At 36.4% G+C, this 18,808-nt stretch overlaps 1 protein-coding gene across 2 annotated transcripts; it reads right to left on the bottom strand.

Annotated features, from left to right (window-relative positions):
• Positions 1-18: 18 nt before the first annotated feature.
• cep85 (centrosomal protein 85) lies at positions 19-18,113 on the bottom strand. Of its 2 annotated transcripts, none has more exons than XM_058745860.1 (14): positions 17,871-18,113; positions 17,015-17,069; positions 16,799-16,921; positions 13,032-13,756; positions 11,260-11,390; positions 11,072-11,189; positions 10,797-10,982; positions 10,535-10,687; positions 9,425-9,579; positions 9,200-9,317; positions 8,983-9,033; positions 7,735-7,842; positions 7,415-7,646; positions 19-1,599 (listed from the first exon to the last, which is right to left on the bottom strand). In XM_058745860.1, the coding sequence occupies exons 2-14, from the start codon at positions 17,052-17,054 to the stop codon at positions 1,436-1,438; spliced, it is 2,304 nt and encodes a 767-aa protein (XP_058601843.1). In that variant the 5' UTR covers positions 17,055-17,069; positions 17,871-18,113; the 3' UTR covers positions 19-1,435. The 2 variants fall into 2 exon arrangements, with proteins under 2 accessions (XP_058601843.1, XP_058601842.1); XM_058745859.1 differs by having other exon boundaries at positions 19-1,602; positions 17,871-18,112.
• Between the last annotated feature and the right edge of the window lie 695 nt (positions 18,114-18,808).

Genomic DNA, 18,808 nt, shown 5'->3' with positions numbered 1-18,808 from the left:
ATTTCTAAAAACTGAAACAGCTTAAGACATACACATATACATATATATAAACATAAACATTTAGTGTTGTTAGAAAGTTTTTGGCATAAGGTTTGCCTGGCTGGTTTTCTGTTAAACCTGAAAGAGATCTTACAATATAAAAAACATCTGGTGCATTGTCAAATTACATTCACACTTGTTAGTGATGTTTCCGGACCAGAATAAATCAATTTACCAATAAAACACTCCCAACAATAATGGTCCCTTTTTATAATAGAATCCCAACACCTCGGCAGTCACACATTACTGTAAAGAAAGACAATTAGTGTTTACATTGACATGTTGTGCAGCAAATACAGGTAACTTCCCTGAACGCAAGGCATCTGCTCTAATGTTTGACATTCACCAATACAATATTTGCTTCACCAGTTGGTTTCCTCTTATGTGTTGATTCAATGATGTGGCTTTTTTTTTTTTTTTTTATAGCTGATAAAACCAATTATGAACCAGACAGCAAATACATCATGGATTATGACAGAGCACATCATATATCCTGTTATTTTATTGGCAAGACAGTACTGCCCCTCAATACTCCAACACACAAACAAATGCCACCAGTTCAAATTATGCCAAAAAGAATACATTTTTTTAGTGTTAATTTTGCAGCAGCAAAGAACCTAATAATGTCACAGGATTCTCGAGAAAAATACAGATAATATGATCAGTTACACTGCAATTAAGAGATCCTAAACTTAAACGGTATTCTATGAACTTTTTTAAATTTAACAGACAACCAGAATTTAATATAATGTTTACAGCCCCCTCTTGCTTTAAAATGTCCCCATTTATTGGTCTGCATAATACCGAGTACACCAAGACTCTTTACAGCATTATGGAAACTGTTCTGATAGGTCTGTCTTTGATCACGTTGAACTTTGGTTATTATATAATATTAGGGAATGTCTATTCTCCAACAACTTTATACACAAGATCTGCTGGTGTAATTTCAAACAGCCAGAGGTGGCCAAATATTTCCTCAGCCTTACATTCCATGTTTAATGTGGTACGTTCGGTTTACTGTAAGATGATGGATACCAGTTAATGTCTTCTTGTTACACACAACCAAGCATCACTCACTTTGCCATTGTAAAAAACACACCGCGCCTTGTTGCACCAAAAGATTAAATATTTTCAGTTGATTGTCAACTTCATCACAGACGTTCCCAAATACATGGAAAGGTTTATATTAAATCATTCTCTTTCCACTGCACACAGTCATCGAAATCTTAGAAAAATATCTTATGTATAAAAATAGCCCTCTGGTTTGCGAGATTAGTGTCCTTAGTGTCGCTAATCCTTCATGAAGAAGGTTTGTGTTACTAGAGATTGTAGTGTCTTTAAAGGCACTCGTGATGTGGAGTTACCCTCATTTGAGCAAAAGCTGTACTGTCCGAGCTCACTGAGTTATGCAGTTTTCTCCCATATCCTGAGCGTAGCGGTCAGAGACTGTGGTTCTCAGTTCCTCGACGTCTCGACGGAGCTGCTGAGCTTCCTGCAGCTTCTTCTGCAGCCCCTCAGGGCTCAGCCAGTCCTCCCACTGCTCTCCCACTGGAGGGGGAGCTGCTGCAGACAGAGAGATAGACACGGTGTCAGAGTCACTGCTGATAAAAGCCACAACACAGATAGCACAACAAAGCTGCTATACTGATTTTCTAGGAGAGCGTGGTGAAAACCGTTGAGCCGTAATCACCACAACTAAAACAGAACAATAGAGAAGGCGCCAGTCTGTACTAGGAATTGGTGATATCAGTCACAGTGAGTGTGATATTCTTCATGGATGCGTGTATGTGCATTAAGTTTAATTGCGTTTCTGATTTAAAATTAAGTAGCAAACACGTGCTGGTAATTTTGATTCATTTTCTTAAATCAAAGTGTTAACTTAAATGATTAAAATACAAAATTGAAGAGCATACATCTTTAAATAAAATATATATTTTTTTTAAAGTGAAGTCAAATTATGTAAAATGTAAAATTATTTCAATTTATCAAATTAAATCAAAATTTAAATTGAATAAAATGAAATATTCTTAATGAAAACATTCCTTGATTATTTACACTTAGATTTCATTTGAACTTTTACTGTGATAAGCTCTTGCATTAGACAATTTGATTTACATTTTAATCTCTAACATCAGTAGCAAGGGTTGTTTTGATGAAAATGGTTTGTTGAAAGAAATAAACAAAAGCCATTATAGCGCAAATACAGAGAAATAATAAATATTGAAAGCTGAAAATTATTTTCAGACTGTGAGGGACAGACTACAGACTTTACAATATGTACTGTGCAAAGGTACTAGATCATGTTTTTTTTCAAAATAACTTTCAAAACTTTTATATGGAAGCCCATTTCCCCCACCAAATAAAAAAAAAGGGTTATTGCGACTTTTTTCTTAGAATTCTGAGATCTAAACTTGCAATTGTGAGTTATAAAGTCAGAACTGTGAGATATAAATTCGTAATTCTGAGAAATAAAGTCAGAATTGCGTGATAAAAACTCACAATAACAAGTTATAACAAAGGCCCTTTAAGGCAAGTCATGTCATTTGGCGGCCATCTTTGAAATGCCACTTGGTCATTCAAGTGCAGCTCCTATCTCTTTGAATGGGCAAACATCAAATTCTCCAAAACTGTTCGCCAAGCTCACAATTAAATTTAATATTTGAAATCACCAATGAAATCTGACAACTGTCTCATAAAAGTTGTTTATTTTGCTCAAATAGCATTAAAAAAAAGCTTATTATTCAAGCTAGACCAGCCAGTGCGCATGCGCAGTCCTAGGCGCATGTCTCAGAACATTGATTGTTTCTATAGCAACCAGGACTTCTAACGGTAGCTGCAGTAACACGATGACTACCAATTAGCGATTGGCTCATCTGCTCAATAGGCGGGGCTTCCTTCGTGATACATCTTGGGTATTCTATAGTGTTTGGTTATAAAGTAGGAATTGCGAGATATAAACTCACAATTCTGACTTTTTTCTCAGAATTGCAATTGTTTATATCTTGAAATTGTGACTTTTCTTAGAATTGGGAGTTTACTATCTCTTGCAATTCTGACTTTATAAGATGCTATTGTGAGTTAAGTCAGAACTGTGAGACAAACTCGCAATTCTGAAAAACATTAGTCTTTTTTCCCCCTCAAAACGCGCAAATATCTTGCAATTCTGATCTCACAGTTTAGATCTCACAATTCTGAGAAAAAAAGTCAGAATTGCAAGATGTAAACTTGTAATTGTGAGAAAAGTCAGAATTGAGAGATAAAGTTGCAATTTCCCTTTTTATTTTTTTAATTCAGTGGAAGAAATGGGCTGTATGGAGTTTGTCTACTGCATTTAAAAAAAAACATTTTAAGAAAGCTCTCTGCCATGTTAAGCTACAGCCTCATTTTGATTCCTGTCAAAAATTAAATATAGCATTAGGGCTGGGTATCAAGTTCGATACTTTTTAGGCACTGACCGAATTGCCTCGATACCATCAAGTATGGAAAAACGTCTTGTCGTTCGGTACCAAATTTCAATACCTAAGGGGTTAATCTCATCAGCATCAGTGAGCCAATAAGCCTGCAGCACTGTGTGTTCGACTAGAAGCGACATGGTGCAGAATGATCAGTGTTTGACATCCGCGAGAGCGATTCGAAAGCGTACAGAGCAGTCTGCTCTCGTGCGGTTTTGTTTACTACACACAGACTGAAGCGCGCGTGACGCTCGCAGTGATTTCAGCGTCTGACGTCTCACTAAATGAGGACATTCAAAGGTATTCACGGCAACTCGTCAAAATAAAAGTTCGGTTTAACTTGGAAGACACTGCAGCAGAAATACATTACTATTGTTCAGCAGAATGTACACACTGTTACTAATAGGCTACTATTAAAACTTTTTTTTTTTTAAGTAATGATCACACAACATTTCTTCCATGTTTTCATTTTAATAGTAAACCCCCTTTGTTTGCCAAAATAAATAAATAAATAAACTTTGATTTTCAATAATTTAAAGATAAATTAAATTAATGTTTTATGCCTTCATTTGAAAACCAGAACACAGCCCTATAGACCCTTTTTCTGTTAGTAAACAGTGACGTTTTTCTGTGGGCGGAGCTTAGGTGGAGGCAAAAAGATTCCCCTGACTGCTTTACTAACGCTAGCTATGAAGTTTGTTAGATTGTTTTTAACAATAACTGGAGAAAATCAGATTTTACCTGCATATGTAAGGTCACTCACTGTCCGGGACCGCGATTGTTATTTGAAAAGGTTAACTTTAACAGACGAAACCAGATTGGCCGATCCGCACACGCTTTAACTCAAAGCTTGGTCGATCTGACAGGATTCCCTCAGGTTGAGTGGCTCACATCTAACGTGTAGTAAAGACAAACTCACCGTGACTATCTAGTCATGAATATTTCAATTTCAGCAGGCAACTATTTTTACAGCTACATTATTATTCCTGCCACAATTAATCACAACAATGTATATACAATACAATTACAAATGATTAAGCATATAAATCGTCAGTTTGTTGTTTTACACACATGCACAGACATTATTTGATACACGACATAATCGTGAGATGCATAAGAAATCTTTAGACGCACTCATAACATCAAAAGACAATACTTTATTGAACCTTTTCTGATAAGAAGTGTGCACTGCAAACGCAAGCATTTTTGACGGTCGTTTCTGTCCAGTGACAGTCTGCTCGTTTTATCGCGTTTAACCACAGTCGTCGGTTTTTGTCTGGCAGTGGCAGCAGGCAAGCGATAACATTTCAAATTGGAGCCTGTACTATGTCGATTCTGGCACCCAACATCACAACAAGATGATTTTTAAGCTCCTTATGTAGCCGAATCTGCGCTGGTTTGAATTGGCTGCCTCCAGTTTTCCCTTTGTTTTGCCTCCAGCTAGCGCTGTGACGTAATCGTGACATCGATACAAAAAGGGTCTATATAGCACTACTCTGACTTAGGTCTGTTATATCGAGACATTATCTGAAAGCGTGCTAGTCTTCTTTATAGGGCTGCAACGATTAGTCGACATAATCGACAATAAAAAATTGTCGACAAATATTTTTGTTGTCGAGTAGTCGTTTGATCTCATATGACCTAATGCAAGACTGCGGTTTGACCAGTGTGGCGCTGTAGCGCAAGACTGTAGTTCAGCCCTCCTGGATGCAATTCAAGAGAAGACGACACACACAGCGCTTCAGAAAAAATGCATCCAAACCTGAGCAGCGTTTGAATGAATATGCAAATATATATTGCGCGCTTTCCTCTCAGTAACAAAAACTGACAGCAGTGTGAAAGCAGCTGTTAAAAATGCATATGATTACAACTATGTGGATTAGGGATGTCACGGTACCAAAATTTCAGTATTCGGTACCGATACCAGTGAAAATCCACGGTTCTCGGTACCAATTTCGGTACCAAAGCAAAACACAAAAACATGCTAATTAAAAACACACATTTTTTTTTTAAATTAATAAAGTCAAACAAAAATAAAATGTATAAAAATCAATGCCATTCTTTATACCTATTTAAAATTGTGTTTCAAGTTTTTCCGCAAGTAATAAAAGTATGAAAAACAGTAAACAAATTTCACTCAAATTTAATTTGTCTTTTAATTAATTAAATTTAAACATTTAATTTTTTGGTAAATAAAGGGGATTTACTATTAAAATTAACACATGGAAGAAATATTGAGTGATTATTTCTTAAAAAATAAAGTTATTAATTTCAACAGTAGTAGTAGTAGTCTATCACATACATTCTACTAAATAATAGTAGCCTAATGGTACAAAGTCTTTAGTTAAACCGAACTTTTATTTTGACGGGTTGCCGTGAATACATTTAAATTGACGCTGGTTTTACTCAATGAAACGGTAAAATGCTCGTGAAGTGACTCTCAGAGCAGTTCTGTAGATGTTGTTTATGTATTTATGTCCTCACTGAGACGGCAGATGCTGAAATCACCGCGAGCGTCACGCGCACTTCAGTGTATAGTAAACAAAACCGCGGGTCTCTGCCATTCATTCATTCACACAGAGACTCGCAGAACATACAGGATTCACATTTGAATCGACTTTTGCGGCTTAATATTTGCAGATACTGGTCCATATCGCGATTTGATCTAAGTGAAATGACCTACTTTTGATTAATTCATCTAAACTTTGACAAATTCCGTGACATTCTGTGCTAAACTATAAATTCCGTTTTTATAACTGGATTCTGAGATTCCGTCCGCGTTTTCTGCATACCGGGTTGACCGGGTACTCGGTACCACCGGTACTTAAAACAACTTGGTACCGTGACGTTTTCATTTCTTTAGTACCGACTTGGTACCGAAGTACCGGGTCTTTTGACAACACTAATGTGGATGTTTGCCTGAGCTCTGCAGTTCAGTAAAGTCTGGTCACATCATGTTTATTTATATAGTAGCCTACTTTATGCAATAGATAGCCTTAATTCAAGCAGCTTTACGGTATTAAACATGAAAAACCACAGTCAGTGTCACTTTCAGTTAGAATTACAACTTGATTTTCTGTTATAAAGCAGCTCTCTGCTTGGAGCTAGCTAATGATAAAATATTTTTATTAGTGGGAAAATTTTTATTTGGTTTACAGAGATCAAAGCTTGATCTAGCTCATGACTGTAAAATAGTTTATCCAAAGCATCTTATCACTTACCTTTATTTTGTTTCTTATCTATATGACTTACAAAAGGAGATGTTAGGCAGAATGATGTGTTATTCGGTTACTTTTTCATGTAGCTAATTAAATGGTGAATGAGTGTCTCTGTCGGTCATCTCATTTTGTGTGCCAAATACATCTATTTGTATAATGAATTGGTAACAGTTTACAATAAGGTATCATTTGTTAACATTAGTTAATGTATTAATTAATATAAATGAACAATACATTTATGTATTAATCTTTGTTAATATTGGTTAATTAAAATACAGTTGTTCATTGTTCATGTTAGTTCACATTTACCAATGTTAAAAAACACAACTTGTTTTATAAATGCATTAGTAAATGCTGAAATTAACATTAAGATTAATAAATGCTGTAGAAGTATTGTTCATTCTTAGTTCATGTTAACTAATATTAACTAATGAACCTTATTGTAAAGTGTTACCAATTAATTGTATAATAATTGTAATCCCATAATATGCTTTTCTAAATCTGAAGTGACCTTTATTTATGTTAGAATATGTATAGCTTAATATTTTAACTAATTGCAGAAGCTGAATAAATCAAAGTCTACTGATTAATCAGTGAAATAATCGACGATTAGTCGATTAATCGTTCTAATAATCGATTGTCAAAATAATCCTTTGTTGCAGCCCTACTTCTTTATAGCTTGTTAACAGCAGAGGGCGCACTTACAGGCAATGCCAAGCAGCATGGAGAGGTTTGGGTCATGGCCCTGAGCCCGCTGGGTGAGGACGTTGCAGAGGGAGCGGAGGTCACACAGACAGGCGGCCATCTCACCATACAGCTTCTGGGTGAGGCGGGCTCCCACAGGGAGCAAACCATGGCCACTCGGCGCCTCCTCACCCTGAAGACGCTCTTGCAGTGTCAGATTATGTTCCATCAGCTCCTGGTTCTGTGCTGAGAGCTGAAATACAAACACATGCACACCCTCAGTTCTCCTGTGTGCTATAAAATCTCAAAGAGCTGAATATGCATTATGGTCAACTTCTAACCTCTTTCATAGCGGTGCGTAACTGCAGCAGACTCTCCTCTTTCTCTGCCATTTCCTCTCGTAGGGCCTGACTACTGCTCTCCTCCTGAGAGAGCTGCTCCTCCAGAGTCTAAGAAAATACACACACAATGTTATGGCTGTTAGCTAAACATTTTGCTCATAAAAATGAAACTGCAACTGTTTTTGGCACAGGATACTTTGACTAGTATTTTAAGTGGATTTGAAGGAAAAAATAATAATAATACACGCCCTAAGTGTTGAATATATAGACTTCAGACTTTTTTTCTACACTAAAATAATATCAGGTGTCCAAAAGAAGCCTCCTACTTTGGTTTGTAAAGATTCTTCACCTCCTAGATACTGTTGAAAGTACATTCCTGAAGACTTGATCATAAAATATGATGCCTGACTCTTAGTGAGAGGTATGTACTTAAATTACACCTAATTACAGTCTCTAAGACCAATTCTTATTCAAAACCGGTTCCATCTGAAAGACATGATGTTCGTTTCCATTAATGGTTCTTGAATAGTATTTTTCCACCTACACTACCATTCAAAAGTAGGAAAAAATTAATACTTTAATTTATCAAGGATGCATTAAATTGTTTAAAAGTGACTACACTTATAAATGTTACAAAAGATTTATATTTCAAATAAATGCTGTTCTTTTGAACTTTCTATTCAACAAAAATATCCTGGAAAAATCGTATAACAGTTTCCACAAAAAATATTAACCGTTTTCAACATTGATAATAATAAGTGATGTTTCTAGAGCAACATACTGCATATTACAGTGATTTCTGAAGAATCACGTGCACTGAAGACTGGAGTAATGATGCTGAAAATTCAGCTTTGTCATCACAGGAATAAAATAAAAAGACATTTTATACGTTTATACTGTATTTTTTAATCAAATAAATGCAGCTTTGGGGTGGATGAGACTTATTTAAAAGAAAATCTTAGTCCTGATGTAGTAGTAGCAGTAGTAGACCGATTTGCAAACAAATTGTTACATTCGTTTTAATGTGCTCATAACAGTGAGCAAAGAGCATGACACTAGCAACACCAAGGTCATAGGTTCAAATCCCAGGGAATACATGATCAGATGTAAACATTCAGTGCAACACTTGGATAAAAGTGTCTGATAAATGCAAAAAAAATTTAATGTAAATATAAGTTTAAAATAAAAAGTAATGTAAATGCACCTGCTAAACAAATAAAACTGAATTAAACTGAAAGTAGTCTTTACCCTGATCTGTGAGCCAAGCTGCTCCATTATCCTGAGTTGCTTTTCAATGACCTAAAAAAAAAAAGGAAAATTCATTCAGATAGTGTCTTAAAATATTTGCACAGAACATATATTCATATTAATCAATAGGCAGAGCCATGCTTCAAAACTATTAGCATCCCTTAGCTAAATTAATTGTTACTGCAAAGTAATGCCAATTAAAAAAAAAAAAAAAAACCTTTTTGAGTCGCTGTTGCTCCTCTTTCAAGGTAGTGTTTTCTTCTCGTAGCTTCTCTATGTCAAGAGAAGGCAATCTCACTCCATCCTCAAGGCTCTCCTGCACTCTGTTCTGGAGACTAAACACAATCAAATCAAACAATATTAGATCCTACACATGGCAATGCTTCAAAACCTAATGAATGGGCATTTGTGTGCAAGTAGGGCTTGCATGTTTTTTTCCTACCTGGTGACTGTTGTGAGCAGTTCTCTCTCCTTGCGTCTCTGTTCTTCCAGGTGGATCTCTTTGTTGCGCACAGCACTGCGGGCCTCCTCCAGTTTGGCTTCCAGATCTCTGACAGTGGCCTGCAACTGAGCTGTTCTCTCCTCTGCCTCCTCCAGCTGCAACACAACATCCATAACTGAATTAAAACTGAGGACTGAGAATGAGAATAACAGCTGCTTAAAACGGCGGTCTAAGTGCTTGGTGATGAATAAGCAACATTAAAAAAAAAAAACATCCATTCAAAAACTTGGGGTCTGTATGATTTTGTTGAAAAAAGTCTCTTACACTCACTAAGGCTGGATGCATCTTAAAACATAATTTATTCCTCTAATGCAAAGCTGAATTTTCAGGAGCCATTACTCCAGCCTTTAGCGGCACATGATCCTTCAGAAATCATTCTAATATGCTATTTTTTTATGGTCAATGTTGAAAACAGTTCTGTTGGTTCATATTTTTTGTGGAAACCAGGATATATTTTTAGGATTCTTTGATTAATTGGACAGCATTTATTTGAAATAAATCATTAGAAATCTTTTGAAACATTATAAAAGCACTAAATGTCACTTTTCATCAATTGATAGCACCTTTTCTGAATAAAAGTATTAATAGATTAAAGAAAAATCTTACTGACCCCAAATTTTTTAACTCCACAAACAGTAATTTAATGGTGAGATTCTGATTCTGAAAGTAATTTTATTTAATTTTATGTATAATCAGGTAAAAATCAGAAAGTAAATAGAATAAACATATTTAAAATGGACAAACAAACAAGATAATTAAATTACATACAAATTTTTAAGTTGCATTTAAGAAAAAAAAAAAAAAAGAATGTCTTGGAGAAGAGGTGTAGTAAGCTTGGGATTTTGTAAGCCAGCAGGGTAAGGAGAGTGCTACTTTAAGATAAAGAATACAATAGGAGCAGATGTGTGTATATGGGTGCAGTGGATACTATAATAGTGTCTGGCAATACACCATAAGAGAAACATCTCAAGCTGAGTATTATGAGCAACTGCTGTGAAACCACAGGAAAGAAAGCTTTTGTTTTGCTGGCTGGCCATCAGAGTGCAGTACCTTTTTGTGCTGGGCCTGGTAGTCTTCCATGGTGGGAAGGTCAGCCAGATATCGCTCGAGCGTCTCAATCCGCTGCTGTTTTTCTCTGTTCTGCTCCGACTCCTTCTGACACTTCTTTTTCAAGCTGTTGATATGCTTGTCTCGACTTCGGATCTTTGTAGTAAACAGCAACAACACAAGATGAAAATTCAAACATCAGTTAAGTGAGATTCTGCTCATATGTGGTTGAGGAGGTCACATGATGAAGCTTGCATATGCTCACCCTTTCTTCTTGTTTCTTTAGCTCCTCTGCATGTTTTTCACTGCTCTCTTTCAAGACCTCGTTCAGACGTTGCGTCTCTGCTTCCACTGCACCCAGTCTCCGGTCCGCTTCTAGCTTCTCCTTGGCAAAGCAGTCGTTGCGTTCGGCGAACTGGGCTCGCAAAAAAGCGTTTTCCCGCTGGGCTTCCTATCACACACAGAGGAAAGAAGAGGGACAACTCAAAGAGAGGTTTTGATACAGCGCAAGGAAAAGGCTGTGCATGCATGTGTGCTAACCTGCAGTCTCAACAGACACACATCGGTGTAAGGGGCTCCACGTCCCATGAGGGCACTGTGCACCTGCATCTCACTCTCTCTGAGACGCTGTTCCAGCTGAGACATTTGCTGCTTCTGCCTGTAATGCGCCAGATACTACACTGTGTTAATGTTAAAATCTTTGTAAAATGAGAGAAACTTGGCATTACCTTTCAATGGTAAGTTCTTTCTCTTTTAGCAAGTTCTCATTGGCTGTAATGACAGCATCCCACTTGCTGTTCTCAGTGTGAGAGGTTGCTGGATAGAGAGATGCATACTGTCCACTTCCTCCTGTCATTAACTGCAATACAAATAGGTGGGAAGGCATGAACTAATAAGCATAAAAACACAATCGGGCCAAGATTGATAACTATTTTATCTTTAAAGTACACATGAAACAGTATTTGCATCCCATGATGTATCCAATTGACACTGAATATTAAACAAGATGAAATCTGGTCTTCCTGTCAATCAAAAGAAGGTGGAACAGCTTGTTGGACCGTTACAAACTCATGCAGTGAAGAAAATGTCCCTGGCATGAAGCTGACAGTATAATTGCAATTTGCAGCAAGAAAAAAATGGCCATTTGCAGTCATAATGTGTGCCGTTTCAGTGTTTGTTTATAGCAGTTATTATTTAAGATTTACAGAACATGTAATCATTATTATTGTTGTGATAGTCCATTGATTTATATTTGTCTCTCAGACAAACAGCAGTAGAATTTCCATCTCTGCAATAATTCCATACTGTTATAAAGCAAGTTAGCTACATGAACATGGAAAACCCTGACCCAGATTCCACTCCAAAATAAATATATTATCAAAATAGATAGATTATGCTCATTGCCCACAATGGCTTAATTATTTTAGAAAAGAAGAAAGTTGATTCAAGTTGTTCCTGCACAATTTGGGGTGATCACATCCTGAGCAAATGGTCATCAATTGTATGAATGGGTGTGGGAAACTGAGAGCCATGTCAGACAGTGGGGTGTCCGGACTTCATTAACATACAGACCACAGATATATAGGGGTAGTAAATTGTAACAGGATAAAAGGTTTGTTTAGGATTTTCAGGGTTCATTATGACTGCGCAGAACCCAAGGTGTTACGTGTACTTCGTCCCTGTTACGCGGCCATAAACTTCACTGAGATCTTCAATTTCCTCATCATTTCTTACAATTAAATACAGTATTTCATTTCCTTTCAAAATTGTTCAAATAATATCAGTACTTAAAAATCAAGATAGCAGAACCACCAAACATTGTTCTAAATAATATAGGTGCAGTATCAGCACTCTAATTTTATATCCATTCAACTTCAGTTACTACTGTTGCGAAATTAGCTTGTGTTGCTATTGATTAACATTTTCCCTATGTAACTAAAAACTAGTTATTTTAGAGGCAAAGCATTATATTTTACATAGGCTACTATATTCAGTGTTTGTTAATAAAAAACAAACAAACAAAATTATTCATTTGAAATAAAGCTAAAATAAAATAATATTAGATGAAAAAAACTAGACTAAACATCAGAAAAAAAGTTTAAGTACTACTACTAACATTACTAAAACTGAAATAAAAATGAATTTAAGCTAAATTTAAAAAATAAATTTAAAACTAGTAAAAAAATGTTTTTAAAAATGACAAAAGCACAAAATTACTAAAACAAACTAAAATGAATACATAAAAATAAGCCAATTGAAATCATTAATAAATTGTAGATAAATAATACAAAAATAACACTGAGTACATTTTAATGAAAGATCACTGTCTATTTTTGGAACAACGTGCACTGATGAATCATGCACAATAAAATCAGCCAGATGTGTTGAAATTAATCAAGTTAATTCTAATTTTATACTGACTTTAGAAGTATGGTTTGTGATTACATAACTGTTCCCTTTTCCTTTCTCGTATGCAGCAGGACACAAGCTGATCCCTAACCTGCATTTGTTCCACCTGTAGCCGCAGACTCTCGAGTTTCTGCTTCTGCTGCTGCCAGCTGGCCAGTTCACCACAGCGTTCCTGCAGTAGTGGATCATAAGCTCCAGTGTTGGCCTGGTCCCTCAGGAGAGCCTGAGTCTGCAGGCCCTGAGGTACGGAAAACATCCTGGCAGAAGCACCAGACCCTGGATGAATGTTCCTCTGGCCGTATGGGTCCAAGGGACAGTTGAGACCTGCCCTAACCTCTGGTAGCACTTTATAGGTCTGTTCCAGCAAGCCTGTATTGTCCCCAAGCCCGGTCATTTGCAGCTGTTGCCGTACATCATGGCAAAGTCCCCCGAGCAGAGCCGACTGATTAAGCGTTGGCTCCATGGCAGGTACCTCAAACTCCTGGGCTTCATCCAGCCGCGTCTGATCTCCGGAGGGGAAGAGCGAGTGATCGAGGCCATTAACCAGGCTGCGGTATCGGCTCAGGCAATCAGGCTTGACCGCAGTCGTGTCTAAATTTCCATCGTGCTGAGCATCCAGGTTGGGGGAGGATGCAGATTTGGGGAGGGATGACTTGGAGCTGGAAGAGCTGGAGGACACCCGGCCCTCTTCAGAAGCACGCGGCTTGAGCTTGGAGGCCAGAGTTCCGGCCGTGGAGGGCATGACATGGGCGGTGGGGATGGGGATCTGACTGCGGATGGGCTGGAAAGAGGGACTGCTGCTAGTGCTGCAGATGTCTAGAACAAAACAGGAGAGAGAAATAAATGAAACCAAATACAAGTTATGTATTAAATGAGCAAGAGCCTGCAAAAAGTGCCTGTCCTTAAGGAAGAGTCTTGACTTTTTTTTTCCTTTTCAACCAAATAAATTTGAAACAGTGGGACAGTAATGGCATTTTTTCAATGCCTAGATTATTTAAATGAATGTATACCATTTTTTTATTTTTAAATTGGAGACAACCTGGAATTTGTCTTAAATTCAGTAATATTTGAGCTGTATATTAAAATATGCCCTGGGAAAATAAATTAAAATACCAAATAACCCAAGCAAAATTGATTAAAATAAAGTAAAATCAAATAAAAATAAAAGTAATAAATAAAAGTAAAGCAAACTGAAACTAAAATAAAAAGAAATGCACTGGGATGCACTAATAAATTCAAGCAAGTAAAATAAAGCAAAATAAAAGGCCATAAAATAAAATGATTCTCTCTCTGTCTCTCTCTCCCTTTATACACATACTTACATCTATCTGTGCGTTTGTGTGTGTAATTAAGCTCTTCCATTTTGCTTCACTGTTGTGAAGTCATGAATCCTTAAATTATATAGACATTATACAACTGCAAAAAGTATGTTGCTGTTCTGAAAACTAACACACACCAAATCATTGTGAAAAAAAAAAAAGTACTCACCTTGCTAGCAGTAAAAGAGATACCATCAAATGATAACATTTTCATACATTGAAGAACGGTGAGGCATAAAAAAACATGTCCTCCCAATGCATCTTCAGTAAATGACAGACAAACTACTGATCTTAAAACACACCCACTCCGTCTGCCACAACTTGTCCTTCAAAAATATTAATGTCAAGCTCGGGCAAGGTGAGTGTACCTGCTATGAGAGTTTGTTCTCCTACAGCTCTGTTAGTGCAGGAGCGCGTACACACAGAAAGGTTAGCGGTATTTATAGAGCACTCTCATGTTACGCTGAGGTGTCTGTGTGGGACTCCTGCTTTAACCATACAGCTCACCTCTCACACACACACGCTTAATAGTCCTTAATACTGTAATACTTCTGAAGTGCCTTTAAACAAGTTCATCAATACAATAATTAAATTAACACACACAAATTAAGTGGAGATGTCACGAGGCAGACAGCAGTAGGAGGGTCTGCCCTGCAGGTGTCTCTTTTGAACATCTGCTAAGGACAGGTTTAAACAATTCTTTGGTTCGACGAAAGATTCTTGGAGCGCTGAGAGGCTTTCTGCCATTACAAGAAACACCCAGAGCAAAACAAAGCCGTCACCATCACAACACAGAAGCCCACAGACAGTCAACCATATATTTATAACCGCTAAAGCAAAACGGCTGCCAAGAAGTTCCATGCCACCACCGTTTTGGCTGTTTAAAAACAAATAAAAGTTGTATTATTAGGGTGTCTTAGTTGCTAGGTGCCACAACTGTAAGAAAACTCAAGCAGTTAGCTATTGCTATTACTATGGGAACTTATCTGGGTTTCAGGGTAACAACAACAAAAATGACAGTGGTCGCCTAATTTGTTTTTCAATAGCTGATACTGATATCCAGATAACAGGCTGGTCGGATAAAACATTATAATACCAAACTTTTGAATAGTAGCATATAATTGCCAAATATTTATTTCACAACATTACTAAAAACTGAAACAGAAAATGATTTAACCACTGAGAAGGCTGTTGTCATGTTTTGGAACTCACATTAAGGGTTATAAAAACCTCTGCTGAATTGATCAGTTACGCCAGTAATCAGCCTAAGTGATATCAGTCTATCACTAAAAATAACCAATCAAACAAGGCCAAACAACGCAATACAATAATGCCAACATAAGCTACACAAAAGCACTCAGAAATGTTTTCATCTGCACTGCATGTTCAATACAGATCTGTGGCAATTGACATACACTACCTTATCAGTACAGCTAAGCTTTGTGCTTTACATGTTTAACAAGGCAGACAGAAGAAAACCAGGAGACCAGGATCAGAGTTTCCATTCAGTCCTCCAGGTCAGGCCCTCCTAATGAGACCCCCATCAGTGGAAGTGCAACACCGCCTGGAGGAATCTATGGTATGGAATATCATATCCTCCTCTAAATCTCATAGGAGTTCCAGAACTATGAGCACATCTCCATGACTAAAAATATGACAGCTTAATCTAAAAACAGCCAGCCAGTTAATGTCTGTTGTAAATAAAATAAATACAACCACTGTTTGTTTGGCCAAGTAAAAAATAATAAAACAATAAAAAATTTAATAAAAGGTCAAAAGAAGGTCACAAATGTTATCCATGATGTCTAAAGATTAATATATATAATGTTCTTGGGTGGCTAAATATATAATTAAAATTAATATATACATGTTCGTCGGGAAGCCACACTAAATTTTGTGTTTCATTAATTTTTATTCTTGCACATGGGTAAATGTACACACACAAAACATTTTTTTAAAAACATGACAAATAAACCCAATTTTCGGAAAGTTTTTTTTAATCAAGTCTGACAGGATGTTCGAATGCAGAAAAATGAAAGAGAGCCTGCATGGTTTGTCACGGTAAACTGGAGAAAATTGTTTTTTATCATTTTAAATTTATTACTTATAATTTACTATAATTTCCAGGGTTCCCAAAATTTGACAACTATATTTCCATAATTTTTTTCATGCTTTTTCGAGTCTTTATGATTACTAGATAAAGATCAGTTTCCACTCAAATAGACCCATTTCTAGCCAAAGAAATGATTCTGAGTCAAACATAACTAGAAAAATGTGTATTCATTATAGAAATTTCCATGACTGTTCCATCGTGGAATACCATACTAGAATACTATTCCATTAATTTCCCTGACTATATATGACTATATTTCCCTTGACTATATATTCCATACATGGAAATCCCATTTTGTGATTCACAATTTCAATTAAAAGACCGCTGTTGAGATGAAAGAGCTGACTGAGGTCTTGAACTCAGCTGTATTACACAACAGGCAAGCAAATGGACACGACAATGTTTGAACACTCTCAGATTTCTCACCTTCAGTGTGGTCAGAGGTACCCAGGCCCATGTCCCCACTGTCCGCTGTGCTGGGCCGCCATCCAAAACGGCTCTGGAACTTCTCAGACACAGCAGGTGTCAGCCATTCCGTGTCAGAATGTCCTAATGGAGCACAATGAACACACGATGTGACACTCTATTATGGTTATGAGGTACATAACATACGCTTAGCCGTAGACGGCACTGGATTTGTACCTGCAAGTTTGGGGTTCTGGTATTTCTGTGAAGTGGTCATTCCTGTGGCAGCCACCTGTGGACAGCATTCATTAATGAATAAAATCCACAAAAAAAAAAAGACTACACTGTCAAATCACAAAAGGGGTCTATAAGCAAAAAAATAAGAAATATTAAGTCTACAAACAAGAAGGCCTAAATCTTTTCACTGTGCTGCAAAACTACGAACAACAAAAAGATCTGGCAGAACAGCTGCAATCAAAATCACAGCAAATAATAAATATAAATTACAAAATAATAATTAAAAATGGTTAAAAATACCATTAGTATTATATAATAAAATTTGATCATGTTTTTGTATAATAATATAATATTACACAATATTTTAAATTACTAAATATCATTTCCACTAACGTTACTGTTTATCTACATTAAATAAAAATGTAGAAAGTATTCAAAATCATTAAAAAATATCCTAATTGCAAAACAGCAGAAAATATCTCAAGTTTAGATCTGGAATAAATTAGTTGTCAAAGTGAACTCTATTTTAGTAGTGCTATATTTTAGCTAGTTTTGCTTATATTTAGGACATTTAAAGCTCTTTTAAACTACAAACGCCCTATATATAACCTATATAGTTTTCAATAGTACGTTAACGTTATAGCACAGCCAAAAAGAGAAACTGAGACCCAGATTAACAAGGCATTAAAGTCATTTAACGTTCAAAATAACTTTGAAATGTTCATAATAACTTTGAAAACAAGCTCCATGTATGTTGCTACTTCAAACAAACACATTTAGCTCGCACGCGTATCCAAGTTAGCTAACAAAAAGAGTTTAAAATGTCAGTAAAAAAAAAGTAAACAACTCCACGTACCTTAACTCACGGGTTGAAAGGGTCTTTACTAAAGATAATAATGACACGAACACAACCCAGAGGAACAATAATGTGCTTCATTACCCGAGAGACGCTGACTGGATGCTAACATCAATAACACACAATAGTCAAAGTATAAGCGGCCTCGAGCTTCAAATACCCGCCGCAGCGCCACTGAAACTCGGGACTCTTTTTTTTCAACCGTTATTCTAGTTCTTCTTCTGCGTTTTGCTCGCTTGTCAGGTTGAGACAACAAGCGCCCCCTGCCGCTTGATTAGTGAGCTGCAGGCGCAGCCCAATCCACCTTCGTTCATATGATAAATTATAAGTGATAAAATGTCATATTAAAATTTTATATTCCAGGCCCTATTCAAGAATAAAAAAAACTCACAATTTACCCATGTGCAATATATCGTGCTATAGTATTCATAGTTAGCAACTCAGCTTGAAGGAGCCCCTTTTACTCAACGTTTATATGCCCAGATGTGATTGTTATAATTTGTATTTGCATTTATGTTGTTTATTCTTAATAGTGTTTAGTTAATTATATTGTTGCCAATTGTCTTAATAAATAAATAAATGAATAAATAAATAAGGTAAAATACAGAAATTGGCATTATTTCATTCTGCCTTCTGTAGACTGGACAGAAATCATGACATTAATCGTTTTTTGTAGAGCCAGCAAAGGAGTGCTATAGTGAGTCTGTGGAAAAGTTTCAAAATAAATATAGAAATAAATTACAGAACTTGACATTGTTACCATTTTATTCTGCTTTCAGAAATCCTGAGATAAATGCACAATCACTAATTGTGATTAAAGTTTTTTTGTAGATTTTTCACAGTAAACAGGCAAGGACAAAATGATTTGAAAAATGGAAACTAAATAAAATAGTTATGTATTAATAACATAAATAACATCTACAGAACTCAACATTACA

Source organism: Onychostoma macrolepis, chromosome 16, assembly GCF_012432095.1.
Source record: "Onychostoma macrolepis isolate SWU-2019 chromosome 16, ASM1243209v1, whole genome shotgun sequence".
NCBI classification, from domain to species: Eukaryota; Metazoa; Chordata; class Actinopteri; order Cypriniformes; family Cyprinidae; genus Onychostoma; species Onychostoma macrolepis.
Note: the sequence above shows the minus strand (reverse complement) of the source record. Positions and strands in the feature narration are given on the sequence as shown.